Source organism: Pithys albifrons, chromosome 9 (assembly GCF_047495875.1).
Source record: "Pithys albifrons albifrons isolate INPA30051 chromosome 9, PitAlb_v1, whole genome shotgun sequence".
Lineage (NCBI taxonomy): Eukaryota > Metazoa > Chordata > Aves > Passeriformes > Thamnophilidae > Pithys > Pithys albifrons.
Genome location: NC_092466.1, coordinates 6,231,477 through 6,257,375, shown reverse-complemented (window position 1 = coordinate 6,257,375; position 25,899 = coordinate 6,231,477). Strand labels below are relative to the sequence as shown.

Below are 25,899 nucleotides of genomic sequence, written 5' to 3'. Positions count from 1 at the left end.
GGGATGACTGAGGTCCATCACTTCCCAGTTTGAATCAAATGTGTTGGATGAGCTGAGGGAGCTGGACAAGCAACTACAGCATGTGGGGACATTCTTTTAATCTGAGGGATTGACATGACTCACTTGTTTTGCTACATCCTCATGGATCTCTGAAGAACCATTTTGTAAAAATAAGTTTTCTCTATGGCTTCGATATATTGCAAAACAGGGAAAAAATAGCCATAGCCCAGTAAAGGCTGTTGTAACTTTCTCCTACATGTCCCTGTTAGTGCTCCACTTTGCCATGTGCCTTTTCTGCAAGCCTGAGGATAACTAGCAAAATCCACACTGTTGGCTAGTGAGAGGTGCATCAGAACTGTGTAATACATCTAAGAGTTAGAAAAAAAAAATCATGGAATGTGTTATGATTACAAGTTGTAACAAGTTAATATGCTTTTTAATGAAAACCAGTGATGCACCACTCTGGGACCTGTGGTTTTCCTTTTTTTTATTTTTTTTTTTTTGAGCTCCGTAATCATTACCTCTCTTTCCCATCACTGATTTTTTCCTGTGTTGAGAGTTGGTGATTTTAGAAGGTGTTTAGGAGGGCTTGTGATCCATCAGCCCTCCAGAGGCACAACCATCCCTGCCCACTGCAGAAACTTGAAAGGAGAGTATGAAGGGGAATAAGAAGTAATAATTCTAGTGTGGCTTATACCTGCACAAAACAGAAGGCTGAAGGAGCAGGGGGGAGATCACTGAGAGAGGGTGGGTGTGATGTCAGCACATCCTCTGGGAAGCAGGTGCTTCACTTTGTTCTAGTCCAGATGCTAATAAATCTCCCAACCTGGTGAAGCAAGATATGCCTTGAAGCAAAATGCTGCTTAAAATGAGACTACTGCCACATCAGTAAGATTACAGTTGTCAGGACATACACACGTCATGATTTTGGAGGCCTTTGCTTGAAGGGGAACTCACCTACAGGCACATTAAGCAACAACAGTGAGGTGAATAATGGTTTTCATGGTGTAGCTACAACATCCCTGCCCTCCCAATCTTGATCCCACCCGTCATTTCACACAGGACCAAAGCTGGAACTAGTCTGAATGCAGAATAATGCTTTTCTTCATCTGTGTCACTTTGGTCACTTCTTTGGCCATCTCAATCTTATTAACACACCACGAAGACCTTTTCGTATAGAGACTGATTTTCCCCCTCTCTCTATCCAGTTTGAGAGGTTTGTTGGGACTTCAGTTATATACACAGGGACAGCTGACCCTTAGCACCATAACCTTGAGCACAGACTATTCTTGGTAGCACTCAGCTGTGCAGCTTTCCCTTTCCACCATGCCCAGCCCACCCTGCTGGGGGTCAGTCTCATCTTTGGGCATCCCTCTTTGAAAGTGTTGAGCCCTGAGAAGTCTCAGCACTTCCCAGTTCTGTTTTTCTAGCTTCTAACCTCACTTCTGAAGTGGGGGCAAAAATGAAAGAAGAAGAAAAAAAGACTGATTCAGGCTTTGGCAGCTCTCCTCTCACAGAAGAACATTCCACACTTGCAGATGAAAGGGAATTTTTAGCAAACCAGAGCAAAGAGTCAAAATAACAAACACAAACAATTATTAAAAAAGTGCCAGATTCAGTAGTTTTTCTGCCTGCTGCTGCTGGCTCAGTGAGAGGCTGGGTCATTGCCTAATCTTGAGCTCAGAAAAAGACAGCCCTTCCTTAAGTTTACAGTGTTATTGGCCCAACTACAGAGGATAGGATTTCCCTTAAGTCTTTGCCTAAGGCCTAATGATGACTCCAAAAATAACAAGTCGCCTTGAGGTTGGAAATTTTGGTTCAGAGAGATTTTGTTCATGTTCTGTAAATGATACACAAACATTCATCAGAGTAGATGGAAAAAGCTTAAAAGATGCATAATGCAGCAAATGAGACCAATCCTGAAATGGAAATAATTTACTTAATTCCTCACAGCACTGCTGTTACTTCCAGTCATCTGTCTGCTGGGATGCCAGTGATAATCTATGGAGCAGCTTGGACGATGAAACCTTCCCAAAGCAGAGATCACAAAGAGTTTACTTATTCTTTACAGTAGGAAAGGAAGTGGGTGGGGAAAAGGGATGAAAGGATGAAACACACAGCTCGCACTCTTCTGGCTTCAGGATAAAAGCTTTGCTCTAAAAGAACCCTGGAAATTTCATACTTCCTTAACGAGAAATGGTGTCCAAGATGTGGAGTGAGTAGCAGTCGGAGATGTTCTGTGAGCCCAATTATCTTCATTATGTGGTAATTTGTAATTTTAATCCAAGAGGTCTTCTCTAGGCCTGAGGATTTTTTCAAGCAGTCTGGTCAGGATGTTCAGACTATAGTTTTTAGTAGTGTCTGACTGAACAGCCAGAAAAGCAAGAGATGGATTTCCCACTCATACAGGGAGTGATTTGCACCAAAACTCTGTCCCTGAGATGCCACCCTGGACTGAGGTTCTCAGTCTCAGTGATAGCTGTAGCAGTGTTGCCTTTTGTCCTTCAGGTTTTGGGGTTTCATATCATTTGGTATATTTTTGCAGAGTAAGGGGCATCAAGCCTGTCCTCTACACTCCTCGCTGTCAGATCCATGTCTGTGGCACTTCAGGTATGCAAGAAGGGCTTGTTTATGTTGTGTGTACTGTGGATGTGGAAGAATCTCTAAAGCTACTATTCAAACCATGGAAAAAAATATGAGATCAGTAAATACAGAACAGGAACTGAGAAAAATTTATTTTCAGCTGTTTCTCTGCTGTAGCCTGAAAAAAAGAATCTGAAAGGTTTTAACTTACCTCCAAGTCAGCAAGTTTGTAATTCTGTGAGAGATTTGGTGCTGGCATTCTTAGCATAACTTGTTCAAATATTTCAAGTCCCCACCTCATCTTGTTCATGACATGGAAAACCACTTGAATTCTATCTAATCAAATGCTCACAAGCAGCCATATCCCAGGGGCAGCTGAGATAACCCTGATGAAAACCACATTTGTTAACAGCCCCTGCCAGCTGAGCCACAGCCTGGCATGTCCTCCCCTTGTTGAGCCACCGACCTGCACGGCCCCTCCCGGACCGAGGGGTCTGGGCAGGCAGAACCGCTCACAGACAATCCAGGGATTCCCTTGGGAAAACACGCACTGAGGGGCTGCAACAGCCGTGCTCTGCTAAGGAACCAAACTGCAGCGTTCTGCTTGAAACTTGGACAGCACAGAAAACAAAGAGCAGTGGGTAACACCGCCCCTTCCCAGCGGCGCTGCTTCCCTCAGCCAGCATCGCTTGCTGGGTTGCATTATTTTGTGCAAAGTGAAACAAGGCTTAGAGAGCCCAAGAGTATCACGGGGGTGCAGACAGGTCTTGGATTGGGCTTTTAGCTCTGGCAAAGCTGAAACAAGAGGTCAGTGTGGTGGGAAGATGCTGTGACAGAGCTCGGGCTGCAGCACTCAGCATTCTGGTCACTTCTGCCTTGGAGGACAGCCCTTTGGACATCCAAATGAGCACAGCCGAGGGCAGGGACAGCACTGGGGGAAGGGACAACCGCTGCCCCTTTTCTGCAGTTCTGGAGCATGGAGTGAGGAGCTGGGGAGCATTACCTGCTCTGTAATGCAACAGATTTCCAAGCGATTTTGGTCAGTTTTCTTACACACAGTGATCCCCTCAAGTTTTGATCAGAGCAACCCCGACTGCCTTTAATGGCAGACAAAGCCACTATAGAACTTTGGCGAGAGCGTTAACTTGGCTGCATTTATTGCTGACAGCAAGGCCGCCAATCCTCCACAATGAGCAACAAGCAACCGCGACCTTCCCGCGTTTGGGATCCTCTTCCGATTCCAACATCCCTACGCGTTATTCCGCCAAGAGCCAGGAGAGGGTGCTGTTAAATTTGGCAATGGCTCCGTTACTTCGGAGAGCGGCCACAGCGCTGCCCTGCCGTGCGCTTCCCCATCACCCCCAGCCTCCAGGCTGCAATGGATTTAACTCCAGGCTGCAATGGATTTGCACTTTGATCAGCCAAGATGCAACAGCCCTGATGAAAAGCATCTTTCTTTTAATTAGCCTTCCTAAAGTGGAGGGATCAGAATTCCAAGCTGCAGCTGCTGAGCACTTGTATGGCAAAGTCACACAGATCCTTGGGGGAAAGGATGCCCCGGAGCTCCCTTTGGACTGTGGCTCTGCCAGAAGGGCTCCCGAAAGCCTCGGACATGAGCTGTGGTGGATGGAAAACAAGAGGAACTGCCCCTGGGACAGGGAAATTATCACTGTCATGTAAACAATCCTTTTGCTTTGTCAGGGCCAGACATTTGGCATAACTGGGTGAATTTGTAAGACTCGCCACACTGTTTTGGGATGAAGATAGTTATAAACAGATAGTTAGAAATGGAAGAATATATTGCTTTTCAGCCTTGAACCAGTCATAGAATGAAATATGACCTCTGCATTGTAGACCCAAACCAGTTTTTAACCCAGATGCAAATGCTACCCATTTAAAATAAGCCTGAATTTTCAGCAAAGTATAAGCACCTTCCAAACTCTTATCCAAACCTGAACATTCAAATCTTTTTCCTTCCTTCCCTCCCTCTGATTTTTCAAACCCTCCTTCTCCACATCATTGGGCTGGGAAGAAACAAAATGGGAGCAAAGAAATGGCAGATGGGGAAGGACAAGATGCATCTGTCACTGCTCAAGGGTCTTTCTGCAATTTGTTCAGATCAGTGAGCCCCAGTGTGTCATCCCACCTTCCAGGGGAAAACCACACCAGGACAGAGTGCAAGCAACTGTGTTAACAGGGACTGAAAGCAGAAAATGGGATAACTATGGGATACGAGACAATCTGGCCCAAACTGTGTTCAAAACATAAACCAGCTGTCAGCACACAGAAATGGTGTATTTGTAGAGTATTTTAATTTTTCAGCTGAGAAACACAAAATAAGGTAAAGTTTAAGGCATGCAATCAGGCACAAAACTTCTCTTGCTTGTTTTTTGTGCTCGTATCTTCAGTGTAAATTCTATGAAGAGGAGTAGATCCTACCTTTAATCTCTACATAAAGCAACTCTGAGCACCCACTTACAGCCTGAGGTTCTATGCAATGTTTACAGTTGTTCCTGGAATGCAGGATTTACTTGTAGGGAAACAGTTCTTTTTCTCTGTGTGATTTGTTCTATGCCACACAGAGCAAATGTCATCTATATCCCAAAGTCTGACAAGTCATACTATTAACAGAAGCAAAATCAGTTTTTCCACCTAGATACATGTTGCAATTACAGATATCTGCTTGCACAGTTTTAATTTAATTACTTTTACTGAAAAAACACAGATACTCTAATGAATAGGAAAAGATTTTTTATTTCTGTACCTTGCAAATCTAATTCCTGGTGTTCTAAAAAAATGAAACAAAACCAGACACCATAAGCAGGACAGCCAATGGGGCAGTCCACTTTATACCTCTGAGGTAAAAGAGCAATTCAAAGATTAAGAATTTTGTGGATTTTGGCATATTAGATTAGAATCATAACAGGTATTGAAATAAATGTGATAGGCATTGAAATGCTGCTAAAAATATATTTCCCTTTGAGTAACTTTTGGCTGGCAGTAGTGTAAAGCCAGCCTGCTCATAAGGGACATTTGCTCTTAACAAGCAAAGATAGTACCTGATGGGGAGCATATTGCCAAGGAAAATGTTGTTTATAAGCAGCTACAAGTGAATACTCTCTCTTTAATGCCCTACCTTTGTTCATACAGCTCCTGGTTTTATTCTTTATATTTATTTTAAAACATGATAGTCAAAGACTCTTCCCCCTTGCTCATGCATTTTTAAAATCAATATGATTAAAAATGAGTCCATGTGATGAATGTGGATGCTCACTCTGCATTTTTCCCATGAAGGTCCCCATCCTGAATTTTTCAGTATCACTAAGCCTTCTGCAGCAAGTTACTGGGAAGAGACAAATCCCATTTCCTAAGCTGGTTGAGCTGCCCACTCCCAAGGCCTTCAATGCCATCAGGAGCTCCATCCTCTCTGTGCAGGCACTAAGAGATCGTTGTTACAGTGAATTTTCAAAAGAGGTAATCCTGAGATTACAAAAACTTGGCAAGTCCAGAACTGGATGGTCCCATTTCCTGGGCCACATCAGAAAAGATTCATGCATGTGTTTAGCTCATTCCTATTCAGGAAAACATTGAAATACAGCTTAAACATGAGGTCAAATACCACAGAAAGTGCCTGAAGTAATATGACTTCACTGTCAAATCTTTTGAGAGCATAAAAAGAAAATTAATTCAGTGCATAACAATTAGACCTTACAACAAGAATATGGAGGCACTGACTCTTCTTTCATTTTGTAAAGGTGAACAGGGCAGGTAGCTCTGGAGGAAGAATCAGAACTTCCCACTTTTGCATCTAAATAGGGAAAAGCCCATGGAAACAACTTTATTTACACATTACCTGCAAGAGTGGCTCAGAACTAAAAGAAATAATCAAGTCTAGCAAGTGAGTTTGCATTTAGTTTAGAACACTGACAGCGACAGTAATATGTAAAACATATCTGGCCTTTCAGACAAAAAATAAGCATAAAATGTTCAAAAGCCAACTGTGCATCAAGATTAGCCAGCACATAACAAAAGTTCAAGACAAGCAGTGCAAAAAATGGAAGAGTAAATAATGAGAGAATGTGAAACAGCAAAACTACCCACTGCAGGGCTTGCAAATAGAAAGAGTAGTAAATACACTTTCCCAACTTAAACTGCAATTCCGTGACACTGCAGTGAATTAATTAAAAAAAAAGAAGAACACATGAAAAAACTGTATGCCAAAATGTGCTTTGCAGCTCTGACACATTCCTGGGACAACATGGAAGGCTCACTGGGAGTGTCTTCCTTTATCCTCCCTCACATTTGGCCTTTGATGGCACATGGCAGAGATAAATTCCCCTTCCTCTCAAGCTTGGTGCGAGAGTGGCTGAACCGCAGCGTCAAACCCCTGTTCCACTGCAGCTCTCCAAGGGCACAACCTGAAATACTTCTCTGGTGCAAACAAAATTAGGCAGGGTGATTTCAGTAGAAAGATCTTAGTAAAACAAAACCAGACTTGGTTTGTTGGTCCTTTGCCAAAGTGCTCTTGCTTCAAAGAGCAGGATTGTCCAGGAGACTTGGAAGAGACCAGATGCTTCCCAAACTCAGCATCTGACAGAGGTTACACTGACATGCAGGACCTGCCCCACCCAAGCTGTGCCAAAATCAGCGTGCCCTGAGTGGGGTATTTATTGTCACATTTGCTAATGGCAGTCAGAAGTTCTTCAGAGATTCTGTCTGGTTTAGGGCTGTTATTCCCAAGGGAATAAAGATTATTCCACCTTTTGAAGAAAATGATTGTCTACTGCAAAAAAAGATGGAGGAAATTTAGAAAACACAGAAATCAAAATCATGACTAGAGCAAAACAGGTATCATTATGAAAGAACAAAGTTACATAGGAAGGGAATGGGTTCTACTGAGCTTAAACCTGAAAGATGCAGTCCCTTCATGATTAAATTTGCTATGAATGACTCATCCACAAAGTGATGTGAAATGTACTCCTCAATAGCTTCTCCCAGCAGTTCAGGATATAAAAGCTAGTCACAAATAAAAATTACAAGGCAAAAATAAAACAACAACTACCCTGTATCCCATTTCTCATCATCATGGTGACAAAAGATAAAACAAGAACTGGAAGCATTTTAACTTGTGAAATATGAAAGGCAATTCATGCTATGGAGGAATACCTCAGCCTGTTATCAAGGAAACAGTCTGACTATGGGTGCTTGGTTAATAGCTATCATGCAAAAACAATTAGTCATTCAAGCAATTAAGAGGGTAAGTATCTCCTAAAAAGGTTTTGAGCTTTCCAAGCCTTAAATGCAACTGCTATAAACCTAGACTGTTCCTGAGTGTAATTTCATTACTGTATTGCCTCTCTTGAAGAGATCCACTGTATCATGTGTTGTAAATTCTTGATGCTCTTTTAGCTGCAGTCTGAGCCTCTGGTGAATTCTCCTCTTGCTCCTCACCCTTCTTGTGGTTTAGAAATATGTCTGACTTTAAGAAGCGGCTGTAGCTGTCATATTTCATGAGATTGAATATCTGGTGAGAGAGGGAAAAAGAACACAAAACCAGTGACCTAAGGAAAATGAGATTTTAAATGAGAAGGACAGTGACAATTCTAGAGAACTTCTGTTCTGTCAGTACTAAGGAATTACCACAAAGTAAGACACTTCAAACTCTCAGAGAGGTGGCACATAACAAACACACTGTAGGTTCCACAGTCACTGCTTGGCAATAACATCAATATTAGTTTAAGAATCAGATTATATTTTTCACAGTAGCCAACTTTGCAAACCTAATAGTGAAGGTGGGAGGTCCCATTCCATGGTCACTCAGTAGGATGATCAGATGAGTGCAGGTGTGACAAGCCAGGACAGTGCCTGGTCCCCTCCCAAGGCAGCTCTGAGCCTGCAGAGCTACCAGGAGTGAAACCAAGCAAGGGTGAACTCCTGGCAGGGTGTCCGGAAGATACTCAGAGGGACAAAGCAGAGCTGAAGAGAGAGAGGTACCTCTCATGCACCTTTCTGGCTGCAGTTCCAACTGAATGTTACAAAGTAACTCTTGTAGAGCACTGGATAATTAATAAACTTAAACTTCAAGCTGAATCTAGACTGAAACAACTGGTTTAACTGAGTTTGCTTTAACCTATGCCAATCTTCCCATCCTTTTTAGACTATTACAACAAGACTGGTCCCAGGCTAGATCAGAAATGTTGCAGGTACTTGTCACAAAGAGCTGACCTGGTACAGCTGTAATTCACCAGTTCAAATGTGTTCTTAAATTGGTGATGGGTTAAATTTGTGCCATTACACTTTTCATTAAGCCAAGAACTGCCCTTCTTCTCATGACCAGCACACACCAGCATGGAAACACGAAGTCAGCACCAAGTAGAGCTTTTCTCTCCCAGGGCTTGAGTTCAGGATCATCCCTCAATGTAACTCCTGTTCTTCTACTTACACTCACTGCAGACAAAAAAGCTACAACTCCTTTGGAGTTTTCTGAAAACAGAAAGGCTTGGGAGTGGAATCTGGAAACTGTTCAGGTGTCAAGCTCAGGACTATATTTTGCTTGGTCTTGGAATGGAGGAGAAGGGAAAAAAGTAAACCTCAAAAATATAATTAAGGCAAAACCAAAGCTGACATCAGCCTCAGCCTATTATTGCACTGGAGCCTCTCTGAGTCATGTTTCAAGGCTGATTACATTTTATGGTACTCAGGGTAACTCGATTTCCAAGACAAATTTCTGGATTCTGACCTGCACATGTGGCTAATCCATGTCTGGATAACTGCAGCTTTACCTTTACAGGCCTCCCATCTAACGGATGGTATGACCAGGTAACAACTGTTTGCTAGGGAAAAAGAAAAAATCTCAAACTGCTTTTTCATTTCACACCCTCAAGGAACCTGGACAGATAAAGGCAAACACACAAAACTTTACTGTTCATGTCTGTATTTGCTGAAATATCTCCTTTACAAGCAAATTATATGATGGATTTTACTAACCACTGTTGGTTGACATATTTAAATACTTAAGTTCATGTTTAGAACAATGGTGATACTGTTTTATAAGCCACATATTGGAATATGAAAAATGCCAAAGCACCCACTGTATGTAGACCTTAATCAATGCAGTTAGCAAAGTCAAATTATGTCCCTTGGCATTGGCTAACTACAATAGAATTAAATTTGTCCAACCAGCTAAAGGGAAAAAATTGTAAGGAAGATATTGCCTGTTAAAATGTCATGTCAGAGTTAAGAACTTAAACTCCTCCTGTTCCTGGTATCACTTAAAGCATCTCCCAGAGAGAAACAGCACTGTAAGATCAAAATCTTTTGCAGTCTGCTCAGCCAAGTGTACAGAAGAGACAGAGTTTATAATCATGTGTAAAAGCAAATCCCCCTTTTCCTCTCCCCTCCTCCCATTGCTTTGGTGGAGCAGGAACATTTACCTTTAAGTATTTTTAAACACACAGATTTCTGTGAACCACCCTAACACCACTTCAGTCAGCACCAACAGCTGCCCCCAGGCAGTTTGTTTAAGCACAAACCCACAGCCCACCAGCAGCCCCAGTTAAACCAGTAGGTCTCTGGAGAACTGAAGTGCTGGTTACCGGCAATGCTGTAGACCAGACTGTGGCTTTCAAGCTCTGCCTTCTTATCCTTCAGACACACAGTGCCAGCAGTAGTTAACAATGTTCTTTAGAGAACAAATTACACCACTTTTCATAACTTTATAAGGATTGAAAACCAGAGAAGGACATAACTCTTCTGAACTATTATCTAAAGCAATAAACAGTAGCTTCAAGTAGTGGAATCCTGCAATGACCCATGAATGTTCTGCATTTGTTTTCAAAAGTTCACAGACTTTCTTCCCACACTAGTGGGATTCCTCTACCACAGCTCTAGCTTGTTACCAGTTCAGGTATTACTAATCCTTGGCTGCCCCGTGCATATCATTTGTAAAACTGTAAAAGACTTTAACTCCAGTAGTCTCTGCAGCTCCACTCTCATAATCACCCACCCTGAACTGCAGTGCTTAGATTTACCAGAACATTTCTTTCCCTTCCCCCAAGTCAGAAGTTTTTCCATGAAAAATGCTGCTTTCTCACACGGAAACTGAGTTTCAGACATTTCCACTGCTAATGACTTGGAAGCTGCTTGAAAGACAGCAGAGCCTTTGCTCCTCAGCCTCCCCCAACTGACCCAGCCAGTACCAACTAAGGCATTCAATACCTGACTGAAATGGGTTGAGAACACTACTTAAATCAGTGTGCTGTTTCTACACAAAAGGGAAGAGACAAATGGAAAAGGCAGGTAGACCTGAGGATGGTACAGAAATTAAAAATAGTACTGCAAGTGTTGGAAAGCTGCAGATAAGAATGACTCACTTCATAACTTATGCTTTAAAATCAGCTAAATCTCAAGAAAATTTACCACCCAAAGACATGCCTGCAAAATGTCACAATTTCTACCAGGCCTCCCAAGTTCCTTGGGAAAAGGCAAAGCAGAGATCAGCTCCAAGTATTAAATGTTACAGAAAAGGAAGATTTTCAGAAAATTGTGTTATGTCCATATCAATATAAATTCCAAAACAAAGCAAAATGAAGAATCTCGAGCTCTCAAGGAAACCAGTGGCAACTATGGAAACAAACATCAGCAATGACTCAGCACAAGTGAATACACAGGAAAATGAAGGCACTGACTTAGTCAGCTGGGGGATTCTCAAGCTACCCACACAGCAACCCAGGAGAAAACCTCACCCAGTTTTCCAGGAGAGTCCTGAACTGGAACTGGCATGGTGCATGGAGTCTCTTAATCACCTGGTCCTGTTAGATGGGACCAAAACCCAGTGGTACCTCAGAGCAACTGCATTAACATCCCCAACAGGGAAACACCCAGCTCTGTGCCTGCCTGCTCAATCCATGTCACAGGGAGCAGCAGGAAGATTCCCAGCTTTCCTACAATAACTTGGGCTTAGAATACAGAGTGCATTAAAAACAGACAAAAACTAACAAAACCCTGTTATTGAAGAAAATAACTTTACCTGGTCCTGGAGCTTCTGGAACATGAGAGGGTGAGGTGTCTCCAAGATGGTCTCACTCAGACGGGACTGCCCCTCAACATTGACTTGGGAGGAAGCTTTGCTGGACAGGAAAGTCATGTAAATCTCTTTAGCTTTATCTTGCATCTGCAAAAGGACATAGTTACTTAAAGCGTTATTTGTTGTGGAGATAATCTCTGTATTGGTTAATGTTTTGTTGGACACTGTTCTGGGTCAATTCTTGAGGTTCACCTCCTAAAAACAAAACATAAACTGATATTTTAAAAAAAAGTAACAAATAGACATAGATTAGCTTACTTGTGTACATTCATTTGTACTGGAGGGAAAGCTCCTCTGCAGGCCACTGTCCACACTGACATTAGTGGAAATTACCAGCAGTCAGCACTTGGGTTACAGCAGGCTGTGATGTTTGAATCTGAGTATCCAGTGTAAAACTGCTCAGCACCATCAACCAGGTTTTGCTTTACTATTTGGCAGACTGTTTTTACTGACAGATCACCAGTATGTGCAAGGAACCCAGAGGAAAAACACTGTGGAAACTTACTGCAAGGCAAACCTAGACAAAGGCAGTGTATAACCTGTGTCACTGTTCAATAACCTTGTTACGCTACAGGCTTTGCCTTGACTCTTACCTCAGAGATCTCACCTCCAACACTGACTACATGATTAAAGAAAACACCAACACCTTGGCTAAAAGGTAAAGATTAGACTCTCAGAAGCCTCTGAAGGCTGATAAAGGTGGGTGTGACTTGCATAAAGCTGTTTGTTGGTGTTTGCCCTGTTTTCAGCACTCTTCTCTTGACAAACCAGTAACAACAAGAACATCTTGACCCAACCAGCACCTTTAAACTTCAAAACAGTGAGTGGTCACAATGCTCTGAATGCAAGCTCCCCCTTGTTCAGAAGGTTGGATAAGAGAAAACCAGAAAGGCAGAAAAGAGCCAAGCCAGACAAGAGCCCATCCTCCCTGCTGCAACCCAAAGTCTGCTCACTGAAAACAGGAGCTGTGCAATCCCAAGCCATGGGTGCTTCTCCGTGCTCCCACAGCACCTCTGAAGAGCAACCACAGCTCCACACCAGCACCAACCAGAGAGCTGTGTCTTTAGTGGGAAGTGACTTGAAGAAGGAAGCATTTAAACCCTTGGCCATGAAGGAGCCACAGAATTTCTTTCATGTTTTACAGCTGAGAAACATTTGCATTTGGGGATAATTAGGAGAAAAGCTGCATGTGTTGGAGAATTCAGGAGGCCTAAAGAGTTAACTCTCTCACTGCTGAAGGGGACTCACTTTTTCCAGTATTCCCTTTTAAAAGAGATCATTCCTCTGATGGATAGAACATTACAAGTCAGGTGCAATGAACTTTTTTTGACAATTTCTAATCTTTGCAGTGTCACAGATCAGGGAGGACTGGGTCAGCCATGTCCATTCTAAATGAGCAATTAATGCAATCAGTCAGAGGTGTGACTGCTTGAACTGGCAAAGTTAATGCCCTAATGCAGACAGAGTAAAGCTGCCTTAGCTATTATTGCATGAGCAAACATAAGTGATTTTACTGTCAGTACTATCTAAATAACTTTGAGCCTGCTGTCTACTTTCAGTGATACTTGAGAGAATAGGAAAGGACTGAGAAAAAAAATTACCCTTCTACTTAAGCAATGAAAAAGAGAAAATAAAGGGAGAGGAAAAGCAGCACATACAAAGAAGAAAAAGCTGCAATACATGCTCAAAAGTTATCTGCTCTGCTTGAACTCCCAGGCTGTCCTTAGCTGCTGGCTAATTGAGGCAGATGTAGCTCCACACCATCCACAGCACAAGGTGCTCCTTGCCCAAGGACACAGGAGCAAGGTGGGTACTCCAGAGAAACAGCTGAGGAAGGCTCGAGAGGAAACACAAAACTAGAAGTAACTGTGAGGAAGTTTAAAGAGCACGTAGGGGAACAAAGGGACTGTGTGTGAGGCTGGTGAAACAGGGAGGCTCTCTGGATTTTGTGAGGAAGAATAACAAAGAAAGGAAGTGAAAGAGCTGTGGTAGGGAGAGGAGGCCATTGCAGAGACACAGGGGACCTGACTCTGTAGCAATGGGAAAATATGGAAATGCACAGCTAAACATTATGGGTTGTGCTGCAAATAGAAATGTAATGCTATGTCAGTTGTAGAGCATCAGTGTAAATACCATTTATAATTTGTTTCAAAGGGCAAGTATAGTTAAAGCTGCCATTGTGTTTGTACACCCCCAAATGTCATTCAGGGAGAGGCAGGTTCAGGTGGGGGAGACAGGGATGGTCCCCCCTCAGTCAGTGGCACTCTTTGTTCTGCATCAACCTGGAACTATTGCCCCAGCACAGGGGACTCTGCCCTGGAACTGAAACAACATTCAACTGGAATCTTGTTCACAGGTGGTTATTAAGGGATTTTTGGCTCCTCTCAGTCCCATCTGTGTGCTCCCCCCAGCATCCGTGCCAGAGACCCATGTGGAGTACAAAGTTCTGTCTACAGCAATCCCCCTCACTATTTCAAGTGGATACAATATTAGTTCCCACTTCCTTTCCTAAGGTCAAGCTCAGCTCTCAAGCATGTGTGGCTCCCAAATGAGGTGAGTGGAAGCCCCAGATGCTCATCAGAACAGGCCCCAGCAGGCAGCAGCTGTGCACCATTACCCAGTCCTGCTAAACCCTTGCTACATTCCATGAGGGAAGCGACAGAAGGAACTCCTGAATATGTAACTTTGTCCTGAAATCATTCTCTACAAAAATTCCACATGCATGTTTTGGTGGGTTTTAGCAATAGCTGAAAATACTCCCTGTTGTTGGAAGCATTTATTACTATCTGTAATTTATTTTTAAAGCTCAGCTGCAAGAGAAGAAACATTGGAACCCTGGGAAGCAGCACAAATGGCATGTTGTTTATTTCATTAGCAGTCACAAATGCAACAACATATGACTAACTCCAATAAAATATTTAAAGTTAAATTTTATTTACTTATCCCCACCACTCCCATTTTAGTAATTAAATGCATGTCCTAGGATGAGGACCATATGGGTGGCAGAAGAGTCACTGCTACAAGTGGACTTGACCTAATTCCTGCCAGTGCTCCTTCTGCTCCCATGATCCAGCACCCCTGGCTGCACAGAGGCTCTTTTTCAAGAGTAAGGGCACAGAGAAGATGTATCTGCACAGCATCTTGCAAGATCTGCCTGTGCTGGCCTGATATCAGTCAGCTTCTGGCAGAGCCCACGGGACTGTGGTGAGAGTTATGACAGAACCAAACTTATTAAGTCATGAGGAAAGGCCCAGGATATTTCCTTCCAATGGCACTAATGCTGTTAGTTTGTAACCAAAGGAAAGCAAGAACAGAGTGAGCCTGCATCTCCCTGCCAGGGCAAGGAAGGACATGAGGAAGGATAGGAGGGCACTGAGCCCACCATCCTGCTGGAATACCAGCCCATAGAAAACCAAACACTGGTCCAGGCTGACACAGAAAGGATAACAACAAGCATCCCTGGCATGAGAAGACTTAACCCACTGGCCAGGTGGTGACCTCTGTTCAAGTTTAAACTGACCAAGAAAAACCCCAAGGCAGCACTCTCATGCCAAGTAATGAAAAGTTTATCTTACACTTTAAAAATAGGGGTAAAATCCCAATAGAATAATGGAATGATTTAGGTTTGAAAGGACACTAAAATCAACTCCCTGCAGGGACAGGGGACATCTTTCACTGGGTGGGTCTGCTCAGAATTCCATCCAGCAATGCCTTTGAATCTTTCCAAGGATAAGGCACCAACCACCTCTCTGGGCAACAGGTTCCAGAGTCTCACCATACTCACAGTAAAGAATTTCTTCCTGGTATCTAATCTAAATGTTCCCTCTTTCAGGGGGCATTCCTTCTTGTCATATCACTCCATGCCCTTGTCCCAAGTCCCTCTCCAGCTCTCTTGGAGCCCCTTTAGTTACTGGAAGGGACTCTAAGGACTCCCCAGAGCCTGTTCCAGGCTGAACAACCCCAGCTCTCACTCTGTCTCCACAGCAGAAGTTCTCCTGTCTCCTGAGCATCTTTGTGGCCTCTCCTGGACTCACTCCAGTCTGGGTTAAATTATGACAACTTCAGCTGCCCAAAAGTCTAAGTGTCTATGAGTCAGTTTCTGTGGTAAACCAGTTTTAAGGAGAAGTGGGTTATAACCAGATAAAACTTTGTTTTTAGAATATTTCGCTCACAATAGATAGATACAAGCTGATTTCTACAAGACTTACTTTCAGAAGACAAATCCTCGCTTCATGTTATCATAAACACTGGAAAGATTTCTATTTTTAGTGCTTTTCCCAGCTTTGTAAATTATCTAAACAAAGACATACATAAGCAGTAGCTATAAAAGCTTACTGTAAGCCTGTGTCATTCTGAAGCACATTTATTCCAGACAGTGACAATAGTTTGGGCAGTACTGTGAAATAATTGGTACTGAATAATTAATCCAAACAGAACCTAGTTCAGTCTCTGTCCATTCATTTGGCAATTCATTCGAGGATTCACTGATTTCTTATCTCTCTACATCACTTTACCATTTCCTGTACTGGCATGTACAATCCTAAAATAGCTAAAAAGATAGAAATCATTTAGCAAGGGAAAATACAATTATTATCCTACTGCAAGGCATGAGACCTCAACAGAAAAGCAGACTGACTGGATGCTCTTTTCTGAAGATTACCTGCAATGTGGCCCTTTCATGAGGGAGAGAAGCAGCTGAGCACACAGAGCTGAAACAGCACTAAATGTTGCAAAGTGTTCAGACAAACTTAACATTTTCCCCTTCTTGCAAAAATTACTATTTTGGAGTTTTTTACAGATTTATCAACACCAAAAATTATTCACAACTAAATGAAGCAAACTGTTTTGAGGGGATTGCTTTTTCAGTACAAAATAAGGAATATTTACAGAAAGTAGACTCCCCTCTCAAAAATACACTGGCTGGAAAACCAGGAATTTTTGTTGTTGTTGTTGAAAATGTGCTGGGAAACTGTTTCAGCTGACTCACCTTAGAGAGGAATCCTGCAGTCTGGACAAAGCTCTCTTACTTCTGCCTTTCATAACACCCTACTAGTCCAGTTCTCCCACCTGATTCCTTGACATTTCTGATGTTATTCAAAGCACATCCAGACCCATCTGGAGAAGGCTGAAGTGGCATTTTCCAAGTCTCATCTCCTCATGGTGCTCTACTGACTTTGGTCAGAAGACTGCAAAAGGGGGCTGTACATTTTTACCTGTTGCTTTCTAAAACGTTCCCCTTTGCAACAAGAGCTGGACACAGGGAAAAGTGTAAAGGTGAAAATTCAAAAAAAAGGGCTCTGGGAGTCTGACTCTCAAGGACCATGATGCTGTTGGAGTTCTGAAACTGCTTCATTTCATTTCACAGAATCCTCCTCTCAAAGACCAAAAACATCTTAAATTTCTCAAGAAAAAAAAAAAAAAAAGGAAAAAACTCCCAAACCAAAACCAACCAACCAACGAACAAACAAACAAAAGCTTTTGGGACCCAATCAGTCACAAAAGCTTTTTCACGAACAATCAAACAAAACATGGTACTTATTTTAGGCCTAATTTTATAGGCTTCAGAGTCTAATTGTGAAAGTGGATCCTGAGTTCCTGGTGGATTTAAATGCAGACCAAGATCCAAGCAATGGAAAAGAACTTACAGGAGATGGCTGGTTGAAAATTTTCCAATGGAATATTTTCTACTGGAAAGATGCAGCTTTCATGGAAATGGAAATGCTCTGCATGTATATATCAATTTGGATAAACTGTTTAAATCTCAAAAAGTTTAAGCAGAGTCTCAATTTTATTTGTTTTGTATCTTGTCCTTTGATAAGGCAAAATGTTTCCTTTTGGTACTGTGAAATATTTTTGTTTGTGCTGTTTGTTACTTTTATGTTTCACTAAAATACCACAGTGGTGTTTATTTCCCTGTAATAGCTGCTGTGCTTTAAAAAAGCTCTGAATGAAATGTCTTTATGTTTGCAAGCAAGATGAGGCAAAATCATTGATTTAATAGACCTCTTGCTGTTCTCAAGCAATTACAAAAAGTTCAGAGTTTTCAAAACAGGGTAAACCTGACAATTTCAGCATTTAGTTTTGATTTTAAACAGAACCAGCTTTGTTTCCAAACAATTCCACATGACGATTTTAGTGCATTTCCTTCAAATATATTTATTTGCATGCACACAGAGCATGTTATGCAACAGAAATGGTTTAGCTCCAGCTCTGCTGAGCAAACCTCGTTGGCAAGTAAAATTTATTTAGGAAACATACCTGTTTTTTGCCCTGTGTTTTCTTAAATTCTTCACATGCTAGCCAGAACAAAACATTTTCTTCACTAAATTCTTTCTTCAAAAATTCCTAGGAAGGAGAAAAACAATCAGATAAATGTTAGAATCCAGTTTCTCAATTGTTTTTCTCTCTCCCTACTATAGCTATTCAAACCAGAAGCTGCCTACAAGGAACTTCACCATGAGTTTACATAACCCATTGTAACAGAACCTCTGCTTTAGTGCATCTGCACATACCACACACACAGGAACATCACATATTCTGCCCTTTGAAAGCACATTCCAGGAGGATTTAATCTCAGAGCATTATCACTAACTAACAGGAAGAGTTTCTTCAGTCTCCCTTAAACAACTCTAACACTCTACAGCCAAAGGGAAATCCAAAAATATATGAGTTCATTAGCACATGAGTATAATGAACTATTTTAATGAGAATCACATGTCACTTGAGATTCTCATTTAGTATCTTTCTGATTTTTCTAATGAGTAAAATCTCTACAAATAAAAGTGTTTCTAAACAATATCATCAGTGGCAATAACTTCACTTTGGTAAACTGAAGCAAAAAGTGCATCTCGTTCTCCAGAGTGTTTAAACACAGCACATTCCTCCAAAAGTGAGGCTTGCTTTAAAAGGGGGAAAATGTACATTGAATTTATTTGTGAAACATAATGGCTGAAACATTTAGAGCTCCAAGATCACCAGTTTTCTCTTTCAAGGGTTAGAAGATAAAGATCAAGTAATGCCAAGAATTAAATAGCACCAGTATTTGTTTGTTTGTTTGTTTTTTCAAGAATTTGAAATCAGTATTTTGTAATTTCAGTTTATATCACTTTTTACACCAATCTGCCAGGACACCATTTTATCCCAGTGCATTTTGTCAGTAGAGTGTGGCAAAAGCATTTTCAAATGGGGAGTTCCTATTTTCACATCTCATATGGCAAGAAACCTTGAAAAACCACCCTCACCCAATTAACCCTCAAGCCAGTTTGAGCTGCACAAGCCCTCACTTTGTAGTAAGTGCAAGGAAATACTTTTTGGTACAGCTGCTAAACAGAGAGTAAGAGCCACAGAGTCATCAGGCTCAGAGACTGTCACAGATAACTCATTGCTTAATGCATGAGAATAAAGAGCCCAGGATGGTCCTCAGCGACAAATAACACTTGGCAGGAGAGATCAGTGGCTCAAGGACTGAGTTTATCCAACAGTAACTTGTTAATCCTTGCAAGAGTGGACAGATCCCATCAAAAAGATGCAGCCAGGAGCGTTGGACGTGCCTTGCAGGAGGAAGCTGCAGTGGCAGAGGCAAAAGTTGCTGCCCCAGGAGCTCAGCCATGGCACAGCTCCAAATCTCTGCTTCTAGAAGGGCCATGTCTCTGTGCTTACAGCCTGGCACAGCTGCACCCTCTGTGCTGAGACTCATGCAGCTTTAAATCCTAATTTTGTTTTATAGAAAGACCCATAGTTAATATAGCAACCCTAAATCGTTTCACTCCTTCTGGGTCTTCAAGGAGGTTCTCCAGTGATGTGGCCCATTTCGAGGTTCCTTTCAAGGTTTGGTGGCTGCTGCTTGGGTGACCCTCGCTGTCATTTATCTCTGGAAAAAATAATTGAAACAAACACCATCTTCTTTAGTAATGACAAATGTCAGTCACATGGATGTCTCCCACACTGCCCCCTGCACCCTTGGATTGCAGTTGCTTTCTTTAAAGGAAACACCATAAAATTGAAAATAAACACACACACACACACCACTTTTGCCTGTAAGGAGGCAAAAATTCCTTACAGTCATATAATTCATGAGCATGTAAGGAGGCACTGTCACTGCTTTACAGCAGTTCAAGCACCTTTTGCCTGTGGAACACAATGACCTCAGTCCGCATCAAAAAAGGACCATTTGCCTGTTGTTCTGGCACTGTCTACAATGTTGGCTTCTCTGAAGCCATTCCTGGTCAGTCACACATGTGAAACTTATTTTTAAGAAAAGAATCATCACTGGAGACTGCAGGCTGGGTAAAAGCAAGGGGAGAAAAAAGAGAATGCTTTGTTTAGCAGGAGAACCAGATGAAGATGTTGACCCAGTCTAGCAGAGGAAAGACAGCTGGCAGAAGAGCCTCCCTCCAGCTGAGGCAACCTGGCTTGGGTCAAGGTTTCTCTGTTTGGTTGTTTCCAAGTCAACTGAAATTCCCCTTTTATATGATGTACTGGACTGTGCCCACATCTGATCTGCCAGCCAGCCTCCTCAGGTTGGAGAGATGGAACACAGGCTTAATTTTGCCCGTCCCAGCGACAAGTGCATTGCATTCAAGGCTGGTGATGGCAAAAGAGTTGTCTGCCTGCTATCCTTTGGAAAACCTATTACTTGGAGGGACTCCAGGAATTTGCTCATCTGAAAAACTCTGAAACAGGCATAAAGTGCTTGGTCTTCTCTCCTCTCACACACAAGATGCCCTGGGAAGACAGAAGGGCAGCCCATAGGAAGGCAGGGTAAGAGCTCCATTTCAGGTTACTACACACTGGAGAGATGCACTAAACTCTTACTGCAACCAATATACATTTATTTCTTTTTATAACTCCTTCATTCCTCTCAACTTATGGGAAATATGGATCATAGTAACTTCTGCTTAAGCTCTGTTGAAAAGCCCCTTCTTTCACTGTGAAACTAAACCTCAGCAAGTATCTCAAAAAACTATCTATGCAGAGCTATACTATCAGATGCCCTTTTCAGCTGGTAACTGGAATAAATGCTAAGGTTAAAGCCCTACAAAATATTGTCACAACACCAAAGCCTCCTGAGTTTTGGTTGTAGGGACCTGTGGAGTCTGTTTCAGGAGCAGTGAGATGGAGCACTGCTGTAAATGAATGAACATCCCTTTTCCCCTGAGAGGAGTGGGGTTTTTGCACAAGAAGTGCAGTCTGTTGAGCTAAAGGTCAGGAGTCACAACCAGAGGATTGTCTCCAGACCACTCCTGCAGACTTCACACATGACACAAGCACAGCCAGTTAACATTACCCTCCCTTCATGCTAAAGGATGTGGTTCTTGATTATCACTTGCAAAATTTATTTTAGGAGCCTGACTCAAAGTATCTGGGCTTCTAATCTCAGTCAGATCTGTGAGATTTAAGTGGGAATAGCCAAGTACATTGGACCAGAAGACAATAACCTCTGAGGAGCTTGAATCTGTTGTTATGATGGTGGTCACCTGCAAGTGGGATGGCAGCTCCGTGTGTGCAGCTGCTCATGGCCTGAAGAACAAGCCTTGCCCTTGTCAATACATGACTCAGCCCAGAGCATAGGGGAGTGAGATTTTACTTCTGGTGATTCTGCTCCAGCCAAATCCTAAGTGGACATTAATGATGACTTTGAAAAGCATGTTATATCAATGAGCCAACACACCAGGGCCTTGAGAATCTAAAACTGTTTCTGGTGAGCAAAGGCCAGAACAAGTGTTCCCATACACCCAGGAGACACTGATCTCCTTCCCCTCAGCTGCTTTCACTGGTCCCTCATGTTACTGCTGGCTATTTTCTATCCTCCTGATCATCATTTTCACTTCCAGCCTACCCAGCACAGCCCAGCTCTATCTCCTCCATTTACATTCCCCTTCCGCTCCTCCATGTGAACCTCCAAACCCTTCTCTCATGATCCTGCTCCTTTTCCCTGCTCTCCTAGGACCCTGCTCACCTTCTCCCTGCCTTCTCCTCCTACAGCATTAATTGAAAAACAAATGATTTTGAAGGGAAGACCTACAGGACTTCTTGCTGGTGTCCACTCTGCCAAGCCTTGTACATGACTCTGTTTCTCAGCTTGTTTCCTCTCTTAACCAGCTCCCTACAGCCCAAAAAGTAATGTGGTACAAAGGTGAGGCTCGTCTGGCCATTGCAACCCTTCTATTCACCCCCTGCCTCACTTATTCAAGCTGGGAGCTCCCCAAGCAGAGGCTGTGGGATGTCTCAGGCACTGTTGAACTGCCAGGGGTGCCACCAGCAGCTGCAATCCCAGCTCAGCTCCGGCTACAGCTCAAGCCTCAGCCCATACCGAGACAGGACACCCCACCAGACCCCGGGATCCCTTGAACATAACAAACACAAGTTTAGATCCTGCCATCAGCACTGCTGTTGTCCTGAGCAATCCCCCAAAACACAGCAATGAACCCAAACAGCCTGTTGTGGGTATCATCCAGCTGGTACCACCCTGCCAGCTTTGTCAGGAGCAGCACAGCTGGCAGGGACCAAAGCCATGACAGGGAAAGTGGCAACAGCTCCAGAGGGCTCAGGTCAGTGTCCTGAGCATGGCAGTGGTCAAGGTGTCCCTCTGGGCTGAGTACCATCCATCCCCATGTTCAGTGTTCCTCTGCAACCATAAAACATTAACATTCCCCTCCAGTACAGACACAAATGTGTTGCACGATACATGACTGTCAGAAACACCCTGAAATTTTATATTAAAATTGCTGGGTGTTTTTATTATAGCCCATTAAATGCACCAGCACCAACATATATTCTAATACAAAAGTAACCTGACCCCACACCCATTTAGGATCATAACATCCCACTCCACATGCTGGTTTCATTTAGCAGATTTGAAGTGTGATTTCTAGATATTTTTAAGAGTTTAAAAGACAGAAAAGAGTTTTCCCCACAAATGACTCCAGAAATTGAACCCTGAATCCACCTCCCATACCATATTACTAAATTAGCTTAAAAATTATACTTCCACTGAAGTACAAATTAATGAGTCCAAAGCAATTTTATTGAAAAGGCAATACAGCAATAGGTGTAGTTACCCAAATTATTCTCCTGAAACCTATTTGTCTCTGTCTGATATTTATAAGGATAACCTATTAAAATCCTCTAGTGACAAAGGCAATATATGTTTGGAAATAACGAGTTTGATGCCACTGTTTCAAAATCAAAATATATATACATATGTATGAACATTTAAATGAAGAAGGTAGACATTTGCTGATACTGAAAACTGGGAGATAATTTTGTGCTTCAAAAAGGGTATTACAAAATGGCAGTTCTTCCACCAGTATTTCTGTAAAAGTAACACACAGGATGTACAAGAGATGATAAATCCACTGACTACATTTCCTACACTACAATATGCTGATTACACTTCATAGCAGATCTTGCTGTCTTTTAAAGGGTTAGAAACCAAGAGGCAGAGAAAAGCAGCAAAGCACACACAGCAGAGCACAGCTGTAAGAGTTTCTGCTGAAACAAACTTTCCACTGAGTTGAAAATTTGCTTCAGAGACACAACTGCTCTCATGATGTGCAGAAAGCAGCCAGCTGCTTCCACCAGCACAGCAAATGATTAAGGGCTTATTTTAACATCCCCATGCTTTAGAGGACTCCATACTAAGCCACCAAATAGGCAGTTATGTTAGCTGGAGCATTATTTCAGAGGAGAACCTTGCAGAAGCTGCCTTCCCATCACACAATAGCCCTGCAGCACCAGACTGCGGATAAAGGCTCTTTGTATGAGAACGGTAAGTGCAGCACTAATAATGCTGTAATTATCAGCTGAAGAGTGCCATCAAAAATGCCAAATATTTGTATACTCTCCAATCAGGAACTTGGACTGAAACCACAGAAAGTGCCCATATCAGCAATATATACAACCCTGCAGGTCAAAACTCACAGTTCTTGTTTTTGATAATAACAAAAATCCCCAAAACGTGGAAAACCATCAAGCTCTGAGTGATTCAGACACAGCTAATGGAGTTAGACATGCTGATCACTCTGCATCCCAGAAGCACTACAACGGCTTCCCAAGCTGCTGCCACTCTCCAGCTGTTGATACCGTGGGCCCTGTGGCACCGTATCAAGCAGCACAGGCTCACACCCTTCCCGGAATCCCCCTGAGCACATCCCTTCCCAAACCCCTATTCCGCCCGTGTCTTTCCCACACACGCCTTTTGCAAATCCCTGACAAACAACCGTCACGCAAACAAAATGACAAAAGCACCACGTAAACAGCACATTCCTTATTCTGTATTCAAGCCTTAATATGCAACAAGAAAAGCTGCCTCGATTCCTTCTTGAAGAACTTCTGACCACACCTTCCCTTATTCACCTGGATCATAAAGCTGCAGGCCATGAACCTTTATTATTACGTTAAAAGTACTCTGAATACATTGTCTTTTCTTATGGTCATCAGAATACCTATCCAGCAACAACTACCAGTCCAGAATTAATAAATTCCAGGTGGGAAACTTCGTAAGTAAGCAGCTGAAAGGGGAAAATTCCCTTACTTTCCATGCATCCAAGCATCACCAGATGAATCCTCGCACAACAATTTTTTCCAAGCAGCAGCCGAATTTTAGACCTTTTCCTTACAGCACATCTGACCTTCGCATGTGTTGGCTGTTCTGAGCATGAGCCTCAACATCCTCTTTTGACTGTCTCCAACAACAGATGGCTACTGAATTCCACATTTAACTATAAGGAAGGAAACTAAAGGGACGTTCCGCTTTTGTAGCATCTCTGGAAGTGTTGACCAGACATATATTCTTGGAAAAAAAAGGAAAAAAAACAAAACAAAACAACGAAAAAAACCTCAAACCCGTCAACTGAAATCCAGTCTAGACAAGCACCACATTTGGCTTTTCCTAGAAAGAATGCACATGTAAACTCTAGCATTATTTTCTAGGATTCTGAGACTGAAGGTGTTACCCCGATTGTTTCAGCACTGACAGATGTCAGATATCACCCCCTTGGAATGGACAGACTCCCAGCATCGGGGTGCACAGCACACAAACACGTTCCAGCGCTCGTCTGCAGAGGGAACCGTGAAGTGCCACATTACCGCTCCGCGGTAACTCCCATTCCAGTTTAAGACGCTCCCACCAAAGGCAAACTCTTCAAAGTCAATGCAGAGCTCCAACAGCCGCGCTCTGCTGTGCTGGGCAGTTCCCTCGTCCCCAGTAACAGCAGCGGGAAGGGGTTGGCTACGGAACTGTGGCTGGGGAGGCAGAAGCCGGAGCAGAGCCCAGTTCCGTCCTCCGCGCGGGAGCGGGAAGTGCCGCCGCTCTCCCGGCCGGTCCAACCGCGCATCCCCCACGGGTAGGGCAGCTCCGGCTCCATCCCCGGCTCCCGGGGCCGGCAGGAGAGCCGCGGGGCCGCAGGTCAGCTCCACTCCATCCCCGGCTCCATCCCCAGCTCCCGGAGCCGGCGGGGCAGCGGCGCGGCCCAGGGACCGCCCGGCAGCCGCACCAGCTCCCGCCGGGGCCGCGCAGCCCTTCCCGAGCGCGGGGGTCGCCGCGCCCCCCGGCCCCGTTACCTGAGGGCGGCCGCTTCCTGCTGAGCCTGCTCACGGCCCGGTTGAACATCCCGGCCCCGCTCGGGCCGCGCTGCCCGAGCCCCGGGGCGGCCGCGCCTCTCCGCGCCCCGGCCCGCCCCGCTCCCCGCCCGCATAGGCGGGGCGGCCCCGCACCTGCCCGGCCCCGCGGGAACAGCCGCTCCCGCGCTCCAGCGGGGCACGGAGACCACCACGTGTTCCGGGGCAATGGCGGGGCTGCACCTCCTCGCCAGGGCAGAGCGGCACCTTCCCCTTGCCCTTCGCTGTTCCAGCCACCCCCACTTTCACCCCTCTTCCTAACAACACTTTGTTCAACCAGATCCATCCCTTTCCTCCCTTCTTCTTCTTCTTCCTGGCTCAAGCCTCCCGCTTCTCCGTGTACTCCTCGAACAGCTCTCCCCAGTCAGCATTCAGCCACCAGCCACCCTCCTGTCTTTGACCAGCAGGCGCGAGAAACAAAAACCTCCCCTCACATGGTCACCTCCTCGAAATTGTGTGTTTTCTTACCAAAACAGACATGCCAAGCTTTTTGTGCTGGGGTGACTCATTTGCTCTTCCAAGACTTGGAAGAACAACTGTTTCCAAACAGAAAAGCACAATTACAGTTTTAACAAAGGTATTTTCGCTTTCAGAAAGCTTTTTTACCAAAA

At 43.6% G+C, this 25,899-nt stretch overlaps 1 protein-coding gene across 3 annotated transcripts; it reads right to left on the bottom strand.

Annotated features, from left to right (window-relative positions):
- Nucleotides 1-4,873: 4,873 nt before the first annotated feature.
- RGS10 (regulator of G protein signaling 10) lies at nucleotides 4,874-25,337 on the bottom strand. 3 transcript variants are annotated; one of them, XM_071564070.1, is made up of 6 exons: nucleotides 25,232-25,315; nucleotides 24,301-24,461; nucleotides 19,420-19,538; nucleotides 17,927-18,013; nucleotides 11,612-11,755; nucleotides 4,874-8,107 (listed from the first exon to the last, which is right to left on the bottom strand). In XM_071564070.1, exons 2-6 carry the CDS (start codon nucleotides 24,338-24,340, stop codon nucleotides 7,961-7,963), a joined length of 537 nt encoding a protein of 178 aa, XP_071420171.1. In that variant the 5' UTR covers nucleotides 24,341-24,461; nucleotides 25,232-25,315; the 3' UTR covers nucleotides 4,874-7,960. The 3 variants fall into 3 exon arrangements, with proteins under 3 accessions (XP_071420171.1, XP_071420169.1, XP_071420172.1); XM_071564068.1 differs by lacking the exon at nucleotides 24,301-24,461 and having other exon boundaries at nucleotides 25,232-25,337; XM_071564071.1 differs by lacking the exons at nucleotides 24,301-24,461; nucleotides 25,232-25,315 and adding an exon at nucleotides 24,204-24,292.
- Nucleotides 25,338-25,899: the final 562 nt, after the last annotated feature.

What these genes read in the sequence shown, in the direction of transcription:
- RGS10 (XM_071564068.1), bottom strand. Translation starts at nt 25,280, where the DNA reads ATGTTCAACCGGGCCGTGAGCAGGCTCAGCAGGAAGCGGCCGCCCTCA. An exon ending in CAGGAAGCGGCCGCCCTCAG is followed by an intron (nt 19,539 to 25,231) that starts GTAACGGGGCCG and finishes TATTTTTTCCAG; the next exon opens with AGATAAATGACAGCGAGGGT. An exon ending in AAGGAGTGAAACGATTTAGG is followed by an intron (nt 18,014 to 19,419) that starts GTTGCTATATTA and finishes TCTCCTTCCTAG; the next exon opens with GAATTTTTGAAGAAAGAATT.